This window comes from Oncorhynchus mykiss, chromosome 18, assembly GCF_013265735.2.
Source record: "Oncorhynchus mykiss isolate Arlee chromosome 18, USDA_OmykA_1.1, whole genome shotgun sequence".
Lineage (NCBI taxonomy): Eukaryota > Metazoa > Chordata > Actinopteri > Salmoniformes > Salmonidae > Oncorhynchus > Oncorhynchus mykiss.
The window spans coordinates 53512519-53530977 of NC_048582.1; the positions used below are offsets into that span (position 1 = coordinate 53512519).

General features: G+C 41.4%; 2 protein-coding genes across 5 annotated transcripts in view; one reads left to right on the forward strand and one right to left on the reverse strand.

Annotated features, from left to right (window-relative positions):
• itgb8 (integrin, beta 8) overlaps window positions 1-2456 on the forward strand; it is a 17254-nt gene extending 14798 nt beyond the window's left edge. For both annotated transcript variants that reach the window (XM_036953249.1, XM_036953248.1), the window contains exons 14-16: window positions 1-103; window positions 635-795; window positions 879-2456. The exon at window positions 1-103 is cut by the window's left edge and continues 11 nt beyond it. In XM_036953249.1, the coding sequence (XP_036809144.1) occupies window positions 1-103; window positions 635-795; window positions 879-1010 (396 nt within the window). In that variant the 3' untranslated portion in view covers window positions 1011-2456. The remainder of the gene's footprint in view (window positions 104-634; window positions 796-878) is intronic.
• Window positions 2457-4706: 2250 nt separating this feature from the next.
• On the reverse strand, window positions 4707-17947 carry LOC110496853 (transcription factor Sp4). Of its 3 annotated transcripts, none has more exons than XM_036953251.1 (14): window positions 16864-17947; window positions 16387-16457; window positions 15421-15525; window positions 14797-15093; window positions 14435-14565; window positions 13783-14299; window positions 13610-13678; window positions 13473-13520; window positions 13287-13373; window positions 12069-12348; window positions 8959-9157; window positions 8812-8879; window positions 7324-7455; window positions 4707-7233 (listed from the first exon to the last, which is right to left on the reverse strand). In XM_036953251.1, the coding sequence occupies exons 1-14, from the start codon at window positions 16868-16870 to the stop codon at window positions 7064-7066; spliced, it is 2181 nt and encodes a 726-aa protein (XP_036809146.1). In that variant the 5' UTR covers window positions 16871-17947; the 3' UTR covers window positions 4707-7063. The 3 variants fall into 3 exon arrangements, with proteins under 3 accessions (XP_036809146.1, XP_036809145.1, XP_036809147.1); XM_036953250.1 differs by having other exon boundaries at window positions 4707-7216; window positions 16864-17943; XM_036953252.1 differs by lacking the exon at window positions 16864-17947 and adding an exon at window positions 16564-16817 and having other exon boundaries at window positions 4707-7216.
• Between the last annotated feature and the right edge of the window lie 512 nt (window positions 17948-18459).

The following is an 18459-nucleotide window of genomic DNA, read 5'->3' on the forward strand; positions in this document are numbered from 1 at the left end:
CAGGTATGGAGACAGTGTGTGTATAAGAAAGACAACTGTTACTATCGCTTCCACACTGCACTTGTCTCAGGAAATACTCTTCTACATTTCAACACACAACCTGGTGAGACACACACACGCACACACATACACACACACACTGTGTAAGTGCAAGTTGCAACAATTGCACCCCACCACCTCTAGAAACAGCACTATTCATTGTGTGTCCCACTCTCCCCTCTGTCTCTCTCCCCAATCTTCCACCCTCTCTCCCTGTCCCCGACCCCACATGCCTCCTCCACTCTCTCTCTCTCTCTCTTCTCCCGCCTCTCCCCCCTGTATTCCCGAACACTCCCACTCCCGGTTGCGGAAGCCAAGTTTCCATGGCAACAGTTATAAATGTCAGAGTAGAACTTTAGTCTCTTTGTCTGAGGATGAGGCCGATCTCTCTTTGTGTGTGTGTGTGTGTGTGTGTGTGTGTGTGTGTGTGTGTGTGTGTGTGTGTGTGTGTGTGTGTGTGTGTGTGTGTGTGAGGACAGTGGTACTTTGTAACTATTTCAGGGTCAAATTTTGGTGTGTTGGGTCTGTGTGTCCCTATATGCTGCAATGGATAGAGATAAAGTACTCACAACTTTGTGTGTGTGTGTGTCTCCAGAGTGTGTTTCCAGTAGGCGGTATGTGGGGACCTTCCTCAGTGTGTGTGTGTTGACGTTCCTCCCTGGCTTGGTGATGCTGGCTGTGCTGGTGCTGCTGCTGCACAGACGATCTTTGCCACAGGGTGGCGCCACTGATCAACAATACAACCCCACTGGCAAGGTAAGATTCTCCAATACCTTATCTTCACACAGAAACACACTTGTGTGCATGTTTCTAACTGCCTGTGCATGTTGTATCATTAGGATCTGTCACACGTCCCAAAGACCAATGAGAAGACGGTATCCTACAGGAGGGACCGCCCCCCGGGCCCTGACCGACCAATGGAGATGCATATCACCGTTCCCAAGATGCCCCTGGGCGAACCCTGGCAGTAAGGGGTCAGGGGTTAGAGGTCAACAGTTGAAGTGGGCCAATGCTGACCGGTACAGAAAAGCAGCAACTCTAATGTTATACTGCTTGAGAACCGGCACCTGTGAAATACAGGTACAGTAAAATGACAGTGAGCAGGGCTACAGGAATCTTCTCTCAGTACACTTGCACTGGTTACAGGTTAGGGGAAGGATAGTAAATCATGAAAAACTGGACAGAGTAACACTCCAAACAGGAGTCTTGTTACTGATACTGTAATATTATGTGGCTTTATGGACTGGCAGCCATTGAAAGGTACTGAACATTGATCGATTTATCAATGCTAAATATTTATGCTTTTATTACAGAGAACACTACAAGTTTATTAGTTTACTTGATCTCTCTCTCTCTACTCAACCTGTGTGTCCTGCGTTAGCTTGCCACCTAGTGGTCAGTGGTGAAACGACATAACAGAATGGGATGAATGAATAATTGGATGAAGGAATGAATGAATGAATGAGTGAATGGTGACCTTGCACCAGCAGTAACGTGTGAATATGTGACACTCCACAATCATTACCTTTTTTTTTTTACCTACCGCCAAATCTACTTGATTTCTTTATTCTATGTGCCTGGCATAACTGGAGTTTTGAGAGGACAGGTAGCCTCCAACGGTTGTTAATGTACAGTATCTAGTTTTAATATTTGAAACAAGCATTAATTTAAAATTAGCATACTTGTGGAGAGACAGAGTAGAGATTTGCACTAGCATCGTTACGTAGCATGATAGGTCGTAGTGTTGTCAGACTACTGAGTGCTAATTGGCTCCTGAACTATTGGGAAGGCTGCTGATTGGCTCCTAAACTACTGGGAAGGCTCCTGATTGGATCCTGAACGTTCCATAATACACTTCTATCTACAACAATTCCAGTAAACAAAACTATGAATAATATTTAATAATGCATTTGTTGCATGTTTTCTTTACATCTGATGTTTGATGTTTACAGCATTCATTAGCTGCTAATTTATTTAGTCCATAACACTAATATCATTATTTATTGTGATTTATTTCAACAAAAAAAAAATGTTTATTGTCATTTTTGTATTCTATTTTTAATTAAAGGTACTGACTGCCTACAGGGCTGTAATATTACAGGACTGTATCTCAATGTTAAATGAATCAGTAATTATAAAAATGATCTCTCTAACTGGCAGACTTGGGTCAAATACTTTCAAAAACTGGTATCACATTATTAGAATGGTACCCATTGTCTCACGTCAGAAAGCTTGACAACCTTGTCTGCATAGTTCATGGCCAGTCTGAAGACAATGAAGGGCACCTACTGCACATTTGGAAAGTATTCAGACCCCTTGACTTTTTCCACATTTTGTTACGTTACAGCCTTATTCTAAAATGTATTAAATTATTTAATTTTCTCATCAATCTACACACAATACCCCATACTGACAAAGCAAAAACAGTTTAGAAATCTTTGCAAATTTATAAAAAACAGATATATGACATTTACATAAGTATTCAGACCCTTTACTCAGTACTTAGTGGTGATTACAGTCTTCTTGGGTATGATGCTACAAGCTTGGCACACCTGTATTTGGGGAGTTTCTCCCATTCTTCTCTGCAGATCCTCACAAGCTGTATCAGGTTGGATGGGGAGCGTTGCTGCACAGCTATTTTCAGGTCTCTCCAGAGATGTTCAAGTCCGTGCTCAGGCTGAGCCTCTCAAGGATATTCAGAGACTTGTCCTGAAGCCACTCCTGCGTTGTCTTGGCTGTGTGCTTAGGGTCGTTGTTCTGTTGGAAGCTGAACTTTCGCCCCAGTCTGAGGTCCTGAGCGCGCTGGAGCAGGTTTTCATCAAGGATCTCTGTGTACTTTTTTCCGTTCATCTTTCCCTCGATCCTGACTAGTCTCCCAGTCCCTGCCGCTGAAAAACATCCCCACAGCATGATGCTGCCACCACCATGTTTCACCGTAGGGATGGTGCCAGGTTTCCTCCAGACGTGATGCTTGGCATTCAGGACAAAGAGTTTAATCTTGGTTTCATTAGACCAGAGAATCTTGTTTCTCATGGTCTGAGAGTCCTTTAGGTGCCTTTTGGTAAAGTTCAAGTGGGCTGTCATGTGCCTTTTATTGAGAAGTGGCTTCCGTCTGGCCACTCTCTCATAAAGGCTTGATTGGTGGAGTGCTGCAGAGATGGTTGTCCTTCTGGAAGGTTCTCCCATCTCCACAGAGGAACTCTGGAGCTCTGTCAGAGTGACTATCGGGTTCTTGATCACCTCCCTGACCAAGGCCCTTTTTCCCCGATGGCTCAGTTTGGCCGGGCGGCCAGCTCTAGGAAGATTCTTGGTGGTTCCAAACATCTTCCATATAAGAATGATGGAAGCTACTGTGTTCTTGGGGACCTTCAATGCTGCAGAAATGTTTTGGTGCCCATCCCCAGATCTGTGCCTCGACACTATTCTGTCTCGGAGCTCTACGGACAATTCCTTCAATCTCATGGCTTGGTTTTTGCTCTGACATGCACTGTCAACTCTGGGACCTTATATAGACAGGTGTGTGCCTTTCTAAATCATGTCCAATCAATTAAATTTACCATAAGTGGACTCCAATCAAGATGAATCCATTTTAGAATAAGGCTGTAATGTAACAAATTGTGGGAAAAGGAAAGAGGTCTGAATGCTTTCTGAATGCTCTGTACATAAGGATTTCGTTACAGGTGCATAACCCACAAATAAGTCATCCATAAGCAGCGCTTACGTTTTTTTACAAAATTCTTATGTCAAGTTGATCATTTCAGCACATCAGTCAGTTTGTGCGGTACAATGAAACTAATGCAATAGTCCCAAAAGTTCAAACTCAAAGATAAATTAAAGCTCTAGCTATTTGACATGTATTTGACCTCAGACTGCTAACTGGGCATTGTGTTTGTATAATAAAAGCACGTTTGTGTATATTTTCTGTAAATGCATGTGATTAAGAGTTCCTGTAACATGAATGTTTTAATGAAATTATTATGTGTTAGATTTGAATTGATGTCTAACTCGTTCTGATTCTTTATAAACCTCAAGTGTGTTCACTCATTAGTAAATGTATCATAAGCTGAAGTGACTATCCATTCATTGAGTTTATTAGACAGTGCAATAGACATACAGCCACACCACACACCAATGCAATTGAAGACATATGACCTAGTCATATTATACAAAATAGAGTTGATGCACAAGAATAAAGCAGGAAAGCATGTGGTCTTTTCTATTCCTTCATGATTTGTGTGGTTTCTCCTTCCCTCCAATCAACCACGCCTCCAATCAACACACACACACACACAACCAACAACGCCTCCACAGACACACACACACGCACCTCTGGCCTGCAGACTGCTTTCGTTGCCTAGCAACCCCCCGAGAAGGGCGGGAACGGAGGAGGTTCGGCTTCCGAGGTAATTACAGAGTCCACACCAGCAGACATGTTTCCATGGCACCGCAGGTGTGTGTGTGAAGAGAGGTGGCAAAATTGAGCATTTTAAATAATCTCAGTGACCACCATCACAGGACCAGACTATGGTCACACTCGCAACACAGCTGAGAGAAAGAGAGGGAAGAGAGATTGCCAAAGTTATCAGAGCAACTTCATAGCAAGAGGTCAGTGTTTACACTTTAGAAAATGACCCAACAGAACACACACGGTTGGGAGCAGAGCAGTGATAGAGACTGGTTTAGACTGATTTCATCACTTTATTTAAAGTGTTATGCAGGCAAAGTCTTTTTTTCTCTTTTCACTTCTTTAACCCCAGTCACACAACACATTTGTACAAAGTTGATTTAAAAATATCAATAAAATATCAATAATCAAGAACCTGCAGCCTTGGAGGCCAGATTTATCAATCATCATGGAGATCCCACAAACTGCTTAGAAAAACATTTTACAAATGAGATGTCACTAGAAAATATGAAAGAAAACTGGTTGTCACACAAAATATTACCGAAAACATCCACATCTGGTTGGTAATTCAACCATTTAATTTTCAAATCTTTTTTATGAACGTTTTGCTTTCATTTTATTTTTTTAAAACATATTATGACGCGTTAAGAGTAGTAGAAATGACGGGCCGCAGTCATGACAACGACAGACGTAGCAAAATAAGTTTAGGATGAATGAAATAGAGACAACAGCACTAAAAGGCAACATGCTGCACACACACCTCTGTTCAACGCGTACGATACACTCCAGCAAAAGGCAGATATTAAAATAGAACAGATAATCAATTAGCTGGACACAGTAGTCATCTGTGTCAAAATGTACTGGGGGGGTTAAGAAAATAAAGAGCTAAAAGTACAATTCAAAACGTATGCACTGACACTAACATAGAGCAACATCACCAGACACTTGTCATAACAACCACATAGTAATAACATCCACCCTGCCACAACCCCTTCTCTCCATGCCCCACCCTTCCCCCCACTACATGTGTGTATGTGTGCGTGTGTGTGTAATACTGCTTGTTTTAAGGCGTTGTAGTACCAGGACTCACACACAGGGGGCTCTACCTTCACAATGCAGAGAAAGCAGCACCAACGTCAAATCACACGAACTCTACCACTGTTAATAGAGTATCTCTAATCACTTGAAATATCGTGAATATATATTATTTGAAACATGTCTAATTACTGAAATGCATATTGTTTATATCTCAGACGTTGATACTTTATACAAGTTTAGGGTTCAGATACGATGATTGAGTCACATTACTGCCCTATTCTAAACTGGTTCTGGTACAAACAGCTGCTGCTCTGAGTATCAGTGGGAGCACCGTGTGTTTTGACATTAGTACTGCTTATTGACACTGTCTTACCCACCCACCAACCCCAGGAGAGCTACTTCTTAAAGGTGCACTCAGCAATATGGCATCATCAAGCAGGAAATCACCCCGCTGTGTATGATGTCATATTGCTGAGTGCACCTTTAACGCTGTGAGCTGACTGGCTGTTTCATACCAGGGAAACCTTTTCCTCTACTGTCATTAATGTAAACATGGTTTCACTAGGATTGTCTTATAGTATTGCTTTCACTAAACAGCCTGTTGCAGAAAGCTAGATTGTTTGTTTTATAGAAACGATTAATATTTCAAATGCAGAGCGTTTCTATAGGAATGCATCATTTATACATATGTTCTATGTGCTTTTTTCGGACCCTTTAGAGGTCTATTCCTCTTTTTCTGGTCTTTCTTCAGTAAGAGTTTATCAGACTGGTCTTTACCTGAACTATAGTCCTGTTGAACCGGGATACATCGTCACACACTCTCAAACACACACACGTACGCACATACACACACCTGTCCCTGCTCCTCTCACCTGTCTGTCCTACAGTCTGGACCGTGCCACATATCATGTTTCTTCATCATAATCATCATTACAGTATTAGCAGAGGAACATCTTTGTGCATAGAGATACAATTGCTGTGTTTCAAATGGCACCCTAGCTATTTGGGACACAACCAATGTCTCTTCTTGATGTTTTACAACTCCAGGGTTCTGTCTTGTGCTAGTTTAATTAGCCTATCCAAAATGGCATTCTCCTCCCTACATAAACTACTCAGAAGGCTCTGGCCAAAAGTAGTGCACTATATAAGGGATAGGGTGCAAGTTTAGATTATAAATCTATATTATACCTTTTCCCCTGACCTCTGTTCTGTTATAAACACCATTCAACTAATTCATACCTTTAGTCTGTCGTTAGATTAATTCATTAGTTTAGATTCAGATTCCTCCCTCTGTTTATGTAATATTCAGTTCATCGTATTTCTCTTCTTTTTAAAAACAACATTTAAAAAAAATAGACCACCTGACCTCCACAGCCACAGCATAACCATGGAGACCGACCAGGAATTTAGCTCTCCCTGCTTTATCCCTAAACAGGAAGTGGTCACTGGTCACTACTCAAAACTCCTCCTCTTCCTCCTCCTCCTCTTCTCCCTCCATTTGATTGGGCGAGGAGGCTGTTGGAGTGGCAGGGGCGGAGTCCTGGGAGAGTGTCTCCACAGTTACGATGCGAGGGGAGGAGCCTAAACCCTGGTTGGAATCTTCCATGTCTTCAGTGGTGATGATGGCGAGAGAAGCCCCCCCCTTCTTGTTCTGGTGGGTTTTGATGTGTTTGGAGAGATGGTCGCTACGCATGAAACGCTTACTGCACTCTGGACACTCAAACCTCTTCTCACCTGGAGGATGGGTACATCTGAATAAGAACAACATAGACACAGGACATATCTGTGTGTGCGTGTGTGAGAGAGAGTGTGTGTATGTGTGTGGGTTTGGGAGTGCGTACCTGTGTGTGTCCGTCTGTGTCTCTGCAGTTCATCCGAGCGTGTGAACCTCTTGCCACAGAAGATCCAGTTACAGACGAAGGGTCGTTCTCCTGTGTGCCAGCGGAGGTGAGCTCTCAGGTGACTGGTCTTACCTGGTAGATAGAATATTACTACAGATTGGTAATATCAAATTAATATTCTATATTTTATTGGTTCCATAGACTAGTACATCTCTATTTTATACAGTATTGACTGGTACATCTATTTTATACAGTATTGACTGGTACATCTATTTTATACAGTATTGACTAGTACATCTATTTTATACAGTATTGACTAGTAAATCTCTATTTTATACAGTATTGACTAGTAAATCTCTATTTTATACAGTATTGACTGGTACATCTATTTTATACAGTATTGACTGGTACATCTATTTTATACAGTATTGACTAGTAAATCTCTATTTTATACAGTATTGACTGGTACATCTATTTTATACAGTATTGACTGGTACATCTATTTTATACAGTATTGACTGGTACATCTATTTTATACAGTATTGACTAGTAAATCTCTATTTTATACAGTATTGACTAGTAAATCTCTATTTTATACAGTATTGACTGGTACATCTATTTTATACAGTATTGACTGGTACATCTATTTTATACAGTATTGACTAGTACATCTATTTTATACAGTATTGACTAGTAAATCTCTATTTTATACAGTATTGACTAGTAAATCTCTATTTTATACAGTATTGACGAGTACATCTATTTTATACAGTATTGACTAGTACATCTATTTTATACAGTATTGACTAGTAAATCTCTATTTTATACAGTATTGACTGGTACATCTATTTTATACAGTATTGACTGGTACATCTATTTTATACAGTATTGACTAGTAAATCTCTATTTTATACAGTATTGACTAGTAAATCTCTATTTTATACAGTATTGACTAGTAAATCTCTATTTTATACAGTATTGACTGGTACATCTATTTTATACAGTATTGACTAGTAAATCTCTATTTTATACAGTATTGACTAGTAAATCTCTAATTCATACAGTATTGACTAGTAAATCTCTATTTTATACAGTATTGACTAGTAAATCTCTATTTTATACAGTATTGACTAGTAAATCTCTATTTTATACAGTATTGACCTGTAAATCTCTATTTTATACAGTATTGACTAGTAAATCTCTATTTTATACAGTATTGACTAGTAAATCTCTATTTTATACAGTATTGACTAGTAAATCTCTAATTCATACAGTATAGACTGGTCTTACCGTAGACCTTTCCACACTACAGACTGGTCTTACCGTAGACCTTTCCACAGTAAAGACTGGTCTCACCGTAGACCTTTCCACAGTACAGACTGGTCTTACCGTAGACCTTTCCACAGTAAAGACTGGTCTCACCGTATACCTTTCCACACTACAGACTGGTCTTACCGTAGACCTTTCCACACTACAGCCTGGTCTTACCGTAGACCTTTCCACAGCCCTCCATGTGACACACATGCTGCTTCTTCTTAGATGGGTCTCCACTGGTCCTGCAACACACACACACAGTCAGAGAGAGACAGTGAGAGTGTGTGAGTGTGTGTGTGTGTGTGTGTGTGTGTGTAGTACCTCCCCTCTCCGTCCCTGCAGTTCGGACAGGAGCACGCCACCCTGCGAAGCCTCTTGCTGGGTGGTCCTTCCTGGTCCGACGAACTCTGGACAGAACCCATCTGGTCTGGGCTTAGCGACGACCCCGCCACGTTACCCATGGTTACCTTTACTGGGGACGACTGGACCTTAACCCCGCCCTCCTGACCCTGTGGCTGACCTGGTGGTAGAATATACTATTTTTATTTATTGGGTAATTAAATCATTAAAAATTATTTAGGAAAAAAACAAAGGCAAGAGGCGTATTTCAATTATGGTACAGTAGAGTAGAATATCATTATTGTACAGTAGAATATCATTATGGTACAGTAGAATATCATTATGGTACAGTAGAATATCATTATGGTACAGTAGAGTAGAATATCATTATGGTACAGTAGAATATCATTATGGTACAGTAGAGTAGAATATCATTATGGTACAGTAGAGTAGAATATCATTATGGTACAGTAGAATATCATGGTACAGTAGAGTAGAATATCATTATGGTACAGTAGAATATCATTATGGTACAGTAGAGTAGAATATCATTATGGTACAGTAGAATATCATTATGGTAGAGTAGAATATCATTATGGTACAGTAGAGTAGAATATCATTATGGTACAGTAGAGTAGAATATCATTATGGTAGAGTAGAATATCATTATGGTAGAGTAGAATATCATTATGGTACAGTAGAGTAGAATATCATTATGGTACAGTAGAGTAGAATATCATTATGGTACAGTAGAATATCATTATGGTACAGTAGAGTAGAATATCATTATGGTACAGTAGAATATCATTATGGTACAGTAGAATATCATTATGGTACAGTAGAGTAGAATATCATTATGGTACAGTAGAGTAGAATATCATTATGGTACAGTAGAATATCATTATGGTACAGTAGAGTAGAATATCATTATGGTACAGTAGAGTAGAATATCATTATGGTACAGTAGAATATCATTATGGTACAGTAGAGTAGAATATCATTATGGTACAGTAGAATATCATTATGGTAGAGTAGAGTAGAATATCATTATGGTACAGTAGAATATCATTATGGTACAGTAGAGTAGAATATCATTATGGTACAGTAGAGTAGAATATCATTATGGTACAGTAGAGTAGAATATCATTATGGTACAGTAGAATATCATTATGGTACAGTACAGTAGAATATCATTATGGTACAGTAGAGTAGAATATCATTATGGTACAGTAGAGTAGAATATCATTATGGTACAGTAGAATATCATTATGGTACAGTAGAATATCATTATGGTACAGTAGAGTAGAATATCATTATGGTACAGTAGAATATCATTATGGTACAGTAGAGTAGAATATCATTATTGTACAGTAGAATATCATTATGGTACAGTAGAGTAGAATATCATTATGGTACAGTAGAATATCATTATGGTACAGTAGAATATCATTATGGTACAGTAGAATATCATTATGGTACAGTAGAGTAGAATATCATTATGGTACAGTAGAATATCATTATGGTACAGTACAGTAGAATATCATTATGGTACAGTAGAGTAGAATATCATAATGGTACAGTATAATATCATTATGGTACAGTAGAATATCATTATGGTACAGTACAGTAGAATACCATTATGGTACAGTAGAGCAGAATACCATTATGGTACAGTACAGTAGAATACCATTATGGTACAGTAGAGCAGAATACCATTATGGTACAGTACAGTAGAATATCATTATGGTACAGTAGAATATCGTACAGTAGAATATCATTATGGTACAGTAGAGTAGAATATCATTATGGTACAGTAGAATACCATTATGGTACAGTACAGTATCGTAGAGTACAGTAGAATATCATTATGGTACAGTAGAGTAGAATATCATTATGGTACAGTAGAGTAGAATATCATTATGGTACAGTAGAGTATAATATCATTATGGTACAGTAGAGTATAATATCATTATGGTACAGTAGAATATCATTATGGTACAGTACAGTAGAATATGATTATGGTACAGTACAGTAGAATATCATTATGGTACAGTAGAGTAGAATACCATTATGGTACAGTACAGTAGAATATCGTACAGTACAGTAGAATATCATTATGGTACAGTACAGTAGAATATCATTATGGTACAGTAGAATATCATTATGGTACAGTAGAGTAGAATATCATTATGGTACAGTAGAATATCATTATGGTACAGTAGAGTAGAATATCATTATGGTACAGTAGAGTAGAATATCATTATGGTACAGTAGAGTAGAATATCATTATTGTACAGTAGAATATCATTATGGTACAGTAGAGTAGAATATCATTATGGTACAGTAGAGTAGAATATCATTATTGTACAGTAGAATATCATTATGGTACAGTAGAGTAGAATATCATTATGGTACAGTAGAATATCATTATGGTACAGTAGAGTAGAATATCATTATTGTACAGTAGAATATCATTATGGTACAGTAGAGTAGAATATCATTATGGTCAAGTAGAATATCATTATGGTACAGTAGAATATCATTATGGTACAGTAGAGTAGAATATCAGTATGGTACAGTAGAATATCATTATGGTACAGTAGAGTAGAATATCATTATGGTACAGTAGAGTAGAATATCATTATGGTACAGTAGAATATCATTATGGTACAGTAGAGTAGAATATCATTTTTGTACAGTAGAATATCATTATGGTACAGTAGAATATCATTATGGTACAGTAGAATATCATTATGGTACAGTAGAATATCATTATGGTACAGTAGAATATCATTATGGTACAGTAGAGTAGAATATAATTATGGTACAGTAGAATATCATTATGGTACAGTACAGTAGAATATCATTATGGTACAGTAGAGTAGAATATTATTATGGTACAGTAGAATATCATAATGGTACAGTATAATATCATTATGGTACAGTAGAATATCATTATGGTACAGTACAGTAGAATATCATTATGGTACAGTACAGTAGAATACCATTATGGTACAGTAGAGCAGAATACCACTAAACAAATATACATTTGGACAACAACACACACTGCCCCTCTCCCTCTGTGTTCTCACCCTGTAGTCCAGTGATGGTGAGGGGTACCCCCTGCATCTGTACCCCAGCGGTGCCCAGTCCAGCGATGTTGACCGTCTGCACTCCCGACCCAGGGTTGATCTGAGCTGCACTCAGCGTCAGGGGAGCCCCCCCCAGCTGCACGAAGCCCCCTCCTCCCACAGCCCCTCCGCCCACAGGGGCCAGGGTCAGCTGCTGAGGCACAGACATCCCCCCAGGGAGCTGCAGAGTCTGCCATGTGATCTGGCCCGACGAGGAGAGGGTTGGGGTCCGGATCAGAACCTGGAGGAATCAATTCATTTTAAGAAGGCTATGAATCAGTGACATTCAATTAAAATCAATACAACACAAAATAAAATCATAGAGGTTGGAAGAAATGTCCACTATATATACAAAAGTATGTGGACACCCCTTTAAGTTAGCAGATTTGGCAATTTCAGCCACACCCGTTGCTGACAGGTGTATAAAATCAAGCACACAGCCATTCAATCTCCATTTAACAAACATTGACAGTAGAATGGCCTTACTAAAGAGCTCAGTGACTTTAAAAGAGGCACTGTAATAGGATGCCACCTTTACAACAAGTCAGTTCATCAAATTTCTGTCCCAGTCAACTGTAAGTGCTGTTATAGTGAAGTGGAAACGTCTAGGAGCAAAAACAACTCAGCCGCGAAGTGGTAAGCCACACAAGCTCACAGAACGGGACCACCAAGTGCTGAAGCGCGTAGCACGTAAGAATTGCCTGTCCTCGGTTGCAACACTCACTACCGAGTTCCAAACTGCCTCTGGGAGCAATGTCAGCACAATAACTGTTCGTTGAATGGGTTTCCATGGCTGAGCAGCCGCACACAAGCCTAAGATCACCGTGCGCCATGCCAAGTGTCGGCTGGAGTGGTGTAAAGCTCGCCGACAGTGGACTCTGGAGCAGTGGAAACGCATTCTCTGGAGTGATGAATCATGATTCACCATCTGGCAGTCCGACGGACGAATCTGGGTTTGGCAGATGCCAACAGAACGCTACCTGCTGAATGCATAGTGCCAACTGTAAAGTTTGGTAGAGGAATAATGGTCTGGGGCTGTTTTTCATGGTTCGGGTTAGGCCCCTTATTTTCAGTGAAGGGAAATCTTAACGCTATAGCATACAATGACATTCTAGATAATTCTGTGCTTCCAACTTTGTGGCAACAGTTTGGGGAAGGCAGCAGAAAGCAGCTAGCTACCTGTTGGTTCTGGAAGGCTTGTATGGGCTGTAGGGTCCCGCCTGGTCCTAACTGAAAGGTTTGGATCTGATGCGGCTGGCCTTGGATCTGGTGGAAACAAACAGCTCACAAACTTTCTGCGGATGTACTGTGTGTGTGTGTGTGTGTGTGTGTGTGTGGCTGTGTGTGTGTGTGTGTGTGTGTTACCTGGTTCTGTGGCTGGATTTGGATCTGCTGCAACACCTGGTTGCCCATCTGGACAATGATGATAATAACAACATATAATATAATTTATTATAGTATAATACCATATCATAAGGTAAAAGCAGCCAAGTAGAACCCACCTGTCCCACGATGACCTGCTGGATGGTCCCTGGAGGATCTGATTGGCCCTGTAGTCCGTTGGCCTGGCTCTGGACATGTCAATCAACCAACCAATCAATTAATTAATCAACAATCAATCAATACATCCTTCTATTTCATGAATGTTAAGTCCCAAAAACATGCAATCACGTACCATCTGTGAGTTCTGTGAGTCCTGCTCGCTGGGTTGGTTCTGTGAGTCTCTCTCCGCCCCTCCATCCGACCCGGCTACAGAACTCAGCTGTGTTCCGTCCGACAATGCTCCATCGCACCCGGCAACAGTTGTTATGGTACCCCCAGATGACCCGGTAGCTGCCCCGGACACCGCCGCCGTTGTTGTCACCAGCTGGTTACTGTTAGCTACGGTAAAGCTGCCGTCGGCTGCTTGGATAAGCTGCACGGCTCCGCCCCCCGCTAAATTATTCATGACCGGCAGGGCGAGGGTCATACCGCCGATGTTTATGGGTACTGTAGTCATTACCTGGGTCTGGGAGCCCTGTAAGGTCTGCATCTGTAGCGGGAAGGATTGGGCTGGACGAAGCTGCAACGTCTGATTGGCTGAGCCAGTGAGGATGGCCTGCTGGTTGGCCGGTTGTAGGATGGCCTGGGTCTGGGATTGGTTCTGGGTTTGGATCAGCTGGACCTGCTCTGGTAGACCGCCCTGGGCCGAACTGAATAGAATAGAAACACTTTATCTATCGTCATCTGTAAAAAGTCAATTGTACCACTTTTAAATCACCCAAACCTCCTGTCTAACCTCTAACATGCAGACTACCGGTCTGACCTTTCAAACAGCTGTCACCTACCTGATCTGGATGTGCTGCCCCCCCAGGGATGCGGTCTGGGGGCTGATGTGGATCTGTTGGCCGTCTGACGTCTGCAGGTGGGGGATCACCTGGTATTGGACCCCACCCCCCGACGAAGGCATATTTTGCACCTGGAGAGACAAACAATAACCTTACTTAAAAACATAGTGACATTAGGTGGGCATGTTCTGAACCTGGACACAGACACAGAATACTATACGGTATATAGTACTCCACTCTCCATGTCTAAGAAAAATACATTTATAGGTTATAGGACCAGAATTTTCACATGACTGCACCCCTCCAGTCAACTTTCCATTCCACACACACACACACACACACACACACACACACACACACACCTGGATGATCTGGAACTGCTGCTGCTGCTGCGGCTGCTGATTGGCTGCTATGGTTTTAGTTCCGCCCACTGCCTTCACCTTACGGCCTGCCGGAGCACTGTCATTGGCGGAAGTGGTGGCCAGCGTTACGGCGACAGGTTGATTGGCAGTGTCATTGGCCATTTGGGGAGCGGTAGTGATGATCTGCCAGCCATTACCAGTGAACTGGGCAGGAACCAGTTCTAACTGCTGCTGAACCAGAGTCTGATTACCTGCTGCGTCTACAACTATATGACCCTGGATCTGCCCACCCTGCAACTGCAAATAAATATACATAAACAATAAATAAACATGTACTAGAATAGGAACCGGAGTCTGGTTCCTGGCTGAATCTATGTGTTTCTGGATCTGGAAGTACAATCAACACACAGTACACTGAAAGTCTGCAGATATATACCGTGTTATAAGCATTACGAGCCTTTATAATGGCCATGTAGTGTATGTACCATGTTATAAAGCATGTATGAGTCTTTATAATGTCTTATTGTTTCAGAACTTACATTACCAACATTGTAACAACTATAACAGTAACAAGAACATTAATACATATATATCTATATATATATAATTAGTATTGATGGCTACCTGTATTTGACCAGCTTGCAACTGGACCTGTCCTTCCACTCCTCCCTGACCTCCTATCTTACTGCAGGTCGCAGCCAGTAGGGCTAGGGGAGACGGCTGGGAATCCTAGAGAGAGAGAGAATACACACACAGGCAGATAGGGGAATTCAAACATAGAAAACACACAGAGACAACATGCATATAGACACAGAGAGAGAGACACACACAGAGACAACATGCATATAGACAGAGAGAGATACAGAGATTGAGAGAGACAAAGGGAGAAGATAGACAAAGACAAAGAGAGAGAGACAACATGCATACAGACAGAGAGCGATACGGAAAGAGAGAGAGAGACACACACACACAGAGAGACAACATACAGAGACCGAGAGAGAGAGCAGTCACGAAGGAACTACACTCTTAGAAAAAAACGGGTTATTCGGCTGTCCCTATAGGATAACCCTTTTTGGTTCCAGATATAACCCTTTTTGGTTCCAGGTGGAACCTTTTGTGGAAAGGGTTCTACATGGAACCCAAAATGGTTATACCTGGAACCAAAAGGATTTTACCTGGAACCCCAAAAAGTGTTATTAAAAGGGTTATCCTATGGGGACAGCCAAAGAACCCTTCTAGGTTCTAGATAGCACCTTTTGTTCTAGGAGTGTAGGTCGCATGCAAATATTTAATATCATCCACACACACACCTCTAAAGCTGCCTGTATAGACAGCTAGTGGTTTTTTTGCACAGAAGCTACATGACAGTCTATATCAACACTAGAATCAAACATGCCTTCAGAAACCCTGTCAGAACACATGCTATGGAAATGCTATGAAAATATTAAATAAATGTTTTATTATACTGCAAAAACCTCATCTCATAGACATGGAGCCAAAGACAAGTCCATTATTGGTGTTGATAGACATAATGCAATCCTCTGAACATGGTCTCTAGACAGAACCAGGAAGTGGTGTGTACCAGCCTACCTGTGATCCAGAACGTTTGCCTTTCTTGCCTGGTTTCCCTCCTTCTGATCCCGACACTTCCTTCTTCTGATCTGAGGACCATCGATCAAACAATACTTGATCAATAATCAATAGACTGGAGGACTGAATGATTAGTGATCACATTTATCAATAACACAGTGGGTACACGGCGACTACCTGATAAAAATAGGCTATAAAGATGTCAATATTTCCCTGCACATGGCTTTATAACATTGTAGTGGCACCATATGGTTCAACTACTGGCGAAAAGGCATACACATTGATCGGAACCCGATTAGAGACTAATACATCTAAACAGATCGGTTATGGAAACGTGTTGCCTCTGTTTTAGGAATACGCTATTCTTTATCATCAAACGGTTTCTGCATATCTGTCAGGCTGTATGCAAAGAAAGCGAGGGGGAAAGAAAAGAGGGATAGAGGGGTGGAGACGGAGATGAGAGGGGAGGGTACCTACCACTCATAACGCATTCATAAACCAGAGAGGAGAGGCTAGGGGAGAAAGGCCGGCTAAAGCACCGGGTAAGGACGGCCTTTTTTCTCCGCGAATAGCTCGAGCTGGGCTGTGTCGTCGCTCCGGTTAGCACCTAAACCACCCACTCGGCAGGAAGGGCGGTACAAAACTCGAGCGACAATCAAACCTCCCGTGATAACGGGAAATGGTCCGGTTTCCGCGCCCGACGCCTCTCAAAACCAACCGAAAACACCCTTTAACGACCGACGCGCGTTAATTCCATTAACGGAAAAATCGACTGGAAAAATGTATTCTAATTCAAGTTAGTAATGTGTCCGCGGTAGGCCCACCCACTTTCATTTACCCATCAGACCAACACCCCTCGCCGTCTCTCCTCTCTTTCTGTCGCTGCTGTTTCTGCCGCTAGGTACAACAAGCCTTTCCAATGATCTTCATGCAAAAATCCCCCTCATCAATACCACTATTTTATGGCTGTTTTTATAGTTGGATTTTAGAATTGCAGCTGGAGACAGATAGCTGTGGCTTTTTGTGGGCGGTGCGCTCCTCCCACATATTCAGGACTCGGTCTGCGAGGGTTGAGATGGGAGTTGTATTTAGCGAAGCCTCGCCTTCGAAATGTGTTGTGGCAACGGGGACTTCATCTCCCAGTCTGCCTTGCGGTCAGCTGTACGCTCGTACGGCGTAGAGTCAAGGTAGGGTGAGAAGCAGAGAGAAGGCAGTGACTGTGTGATGTGGGGGTTGGGCAAGAGGAGAGGTGTGAACGTTCTGTTCTCTTTTTTAATCATGAGGGCCAGTCTCTCCTTTCCTCCTCCACTTTTTTTGATGAAGGTTGGCCTCTCGCTGCCTTCTGCTTTCTCTCCCTCTCTATCACAGGGGTGAGTCTGTCTCGCTCCCTCTATTATATGGTCAGTGTATCTCCCGTTCTCACCGTCGAATAAGGGACACTCGCACTCTGTATATTATAAGGGATACTCTCTCGCTGCCTCTCTCCCTCCGTTTGTATATTTGTCTGTATATTATAAGGACCAGAGACTAGCCCTTATGCTACACAACAGGGCTGCCCAACCCTCTTCCTGGAGATCTACTGTTCTGTAGGTTTTCAGTCCAACCCTAATTTAGCATATCTGATTCAGCTAGTTAAGGTCTTGTTGAGCAGATAATTAGTAGAATCAGGTGTGTTAAATGAGGGTTGGACTGAAAACCCACAGGACTGTAGCTCTCTGGTAAGAGGGTTGGGCAGCCCTGCTATATAGAGACCAGCCCTTATAATATAGAGAGACTATCCCATATAACAGACAGCCTCTCTGTCTACTGTATATTATACCGAACAAAAATATAAACATGACATGTAAAGTGTTGGTTTCATGAGCTGAAATAAAAGATCCCCAAAATGTTCCATACACACAGAAAGCTTATTTCTTTCAAATGTTGTGCACAAATTTGTTTACAACCCTGACAGTGAGCATTTCTCATTTGCCAAGATAATTCACCCACTTGAAACATGTGGCATATCAAGAAGCTGATTAAACAGCATGATCATTACACAGGTGCACCTTGTGCTTGGGACAATAAAAGGCC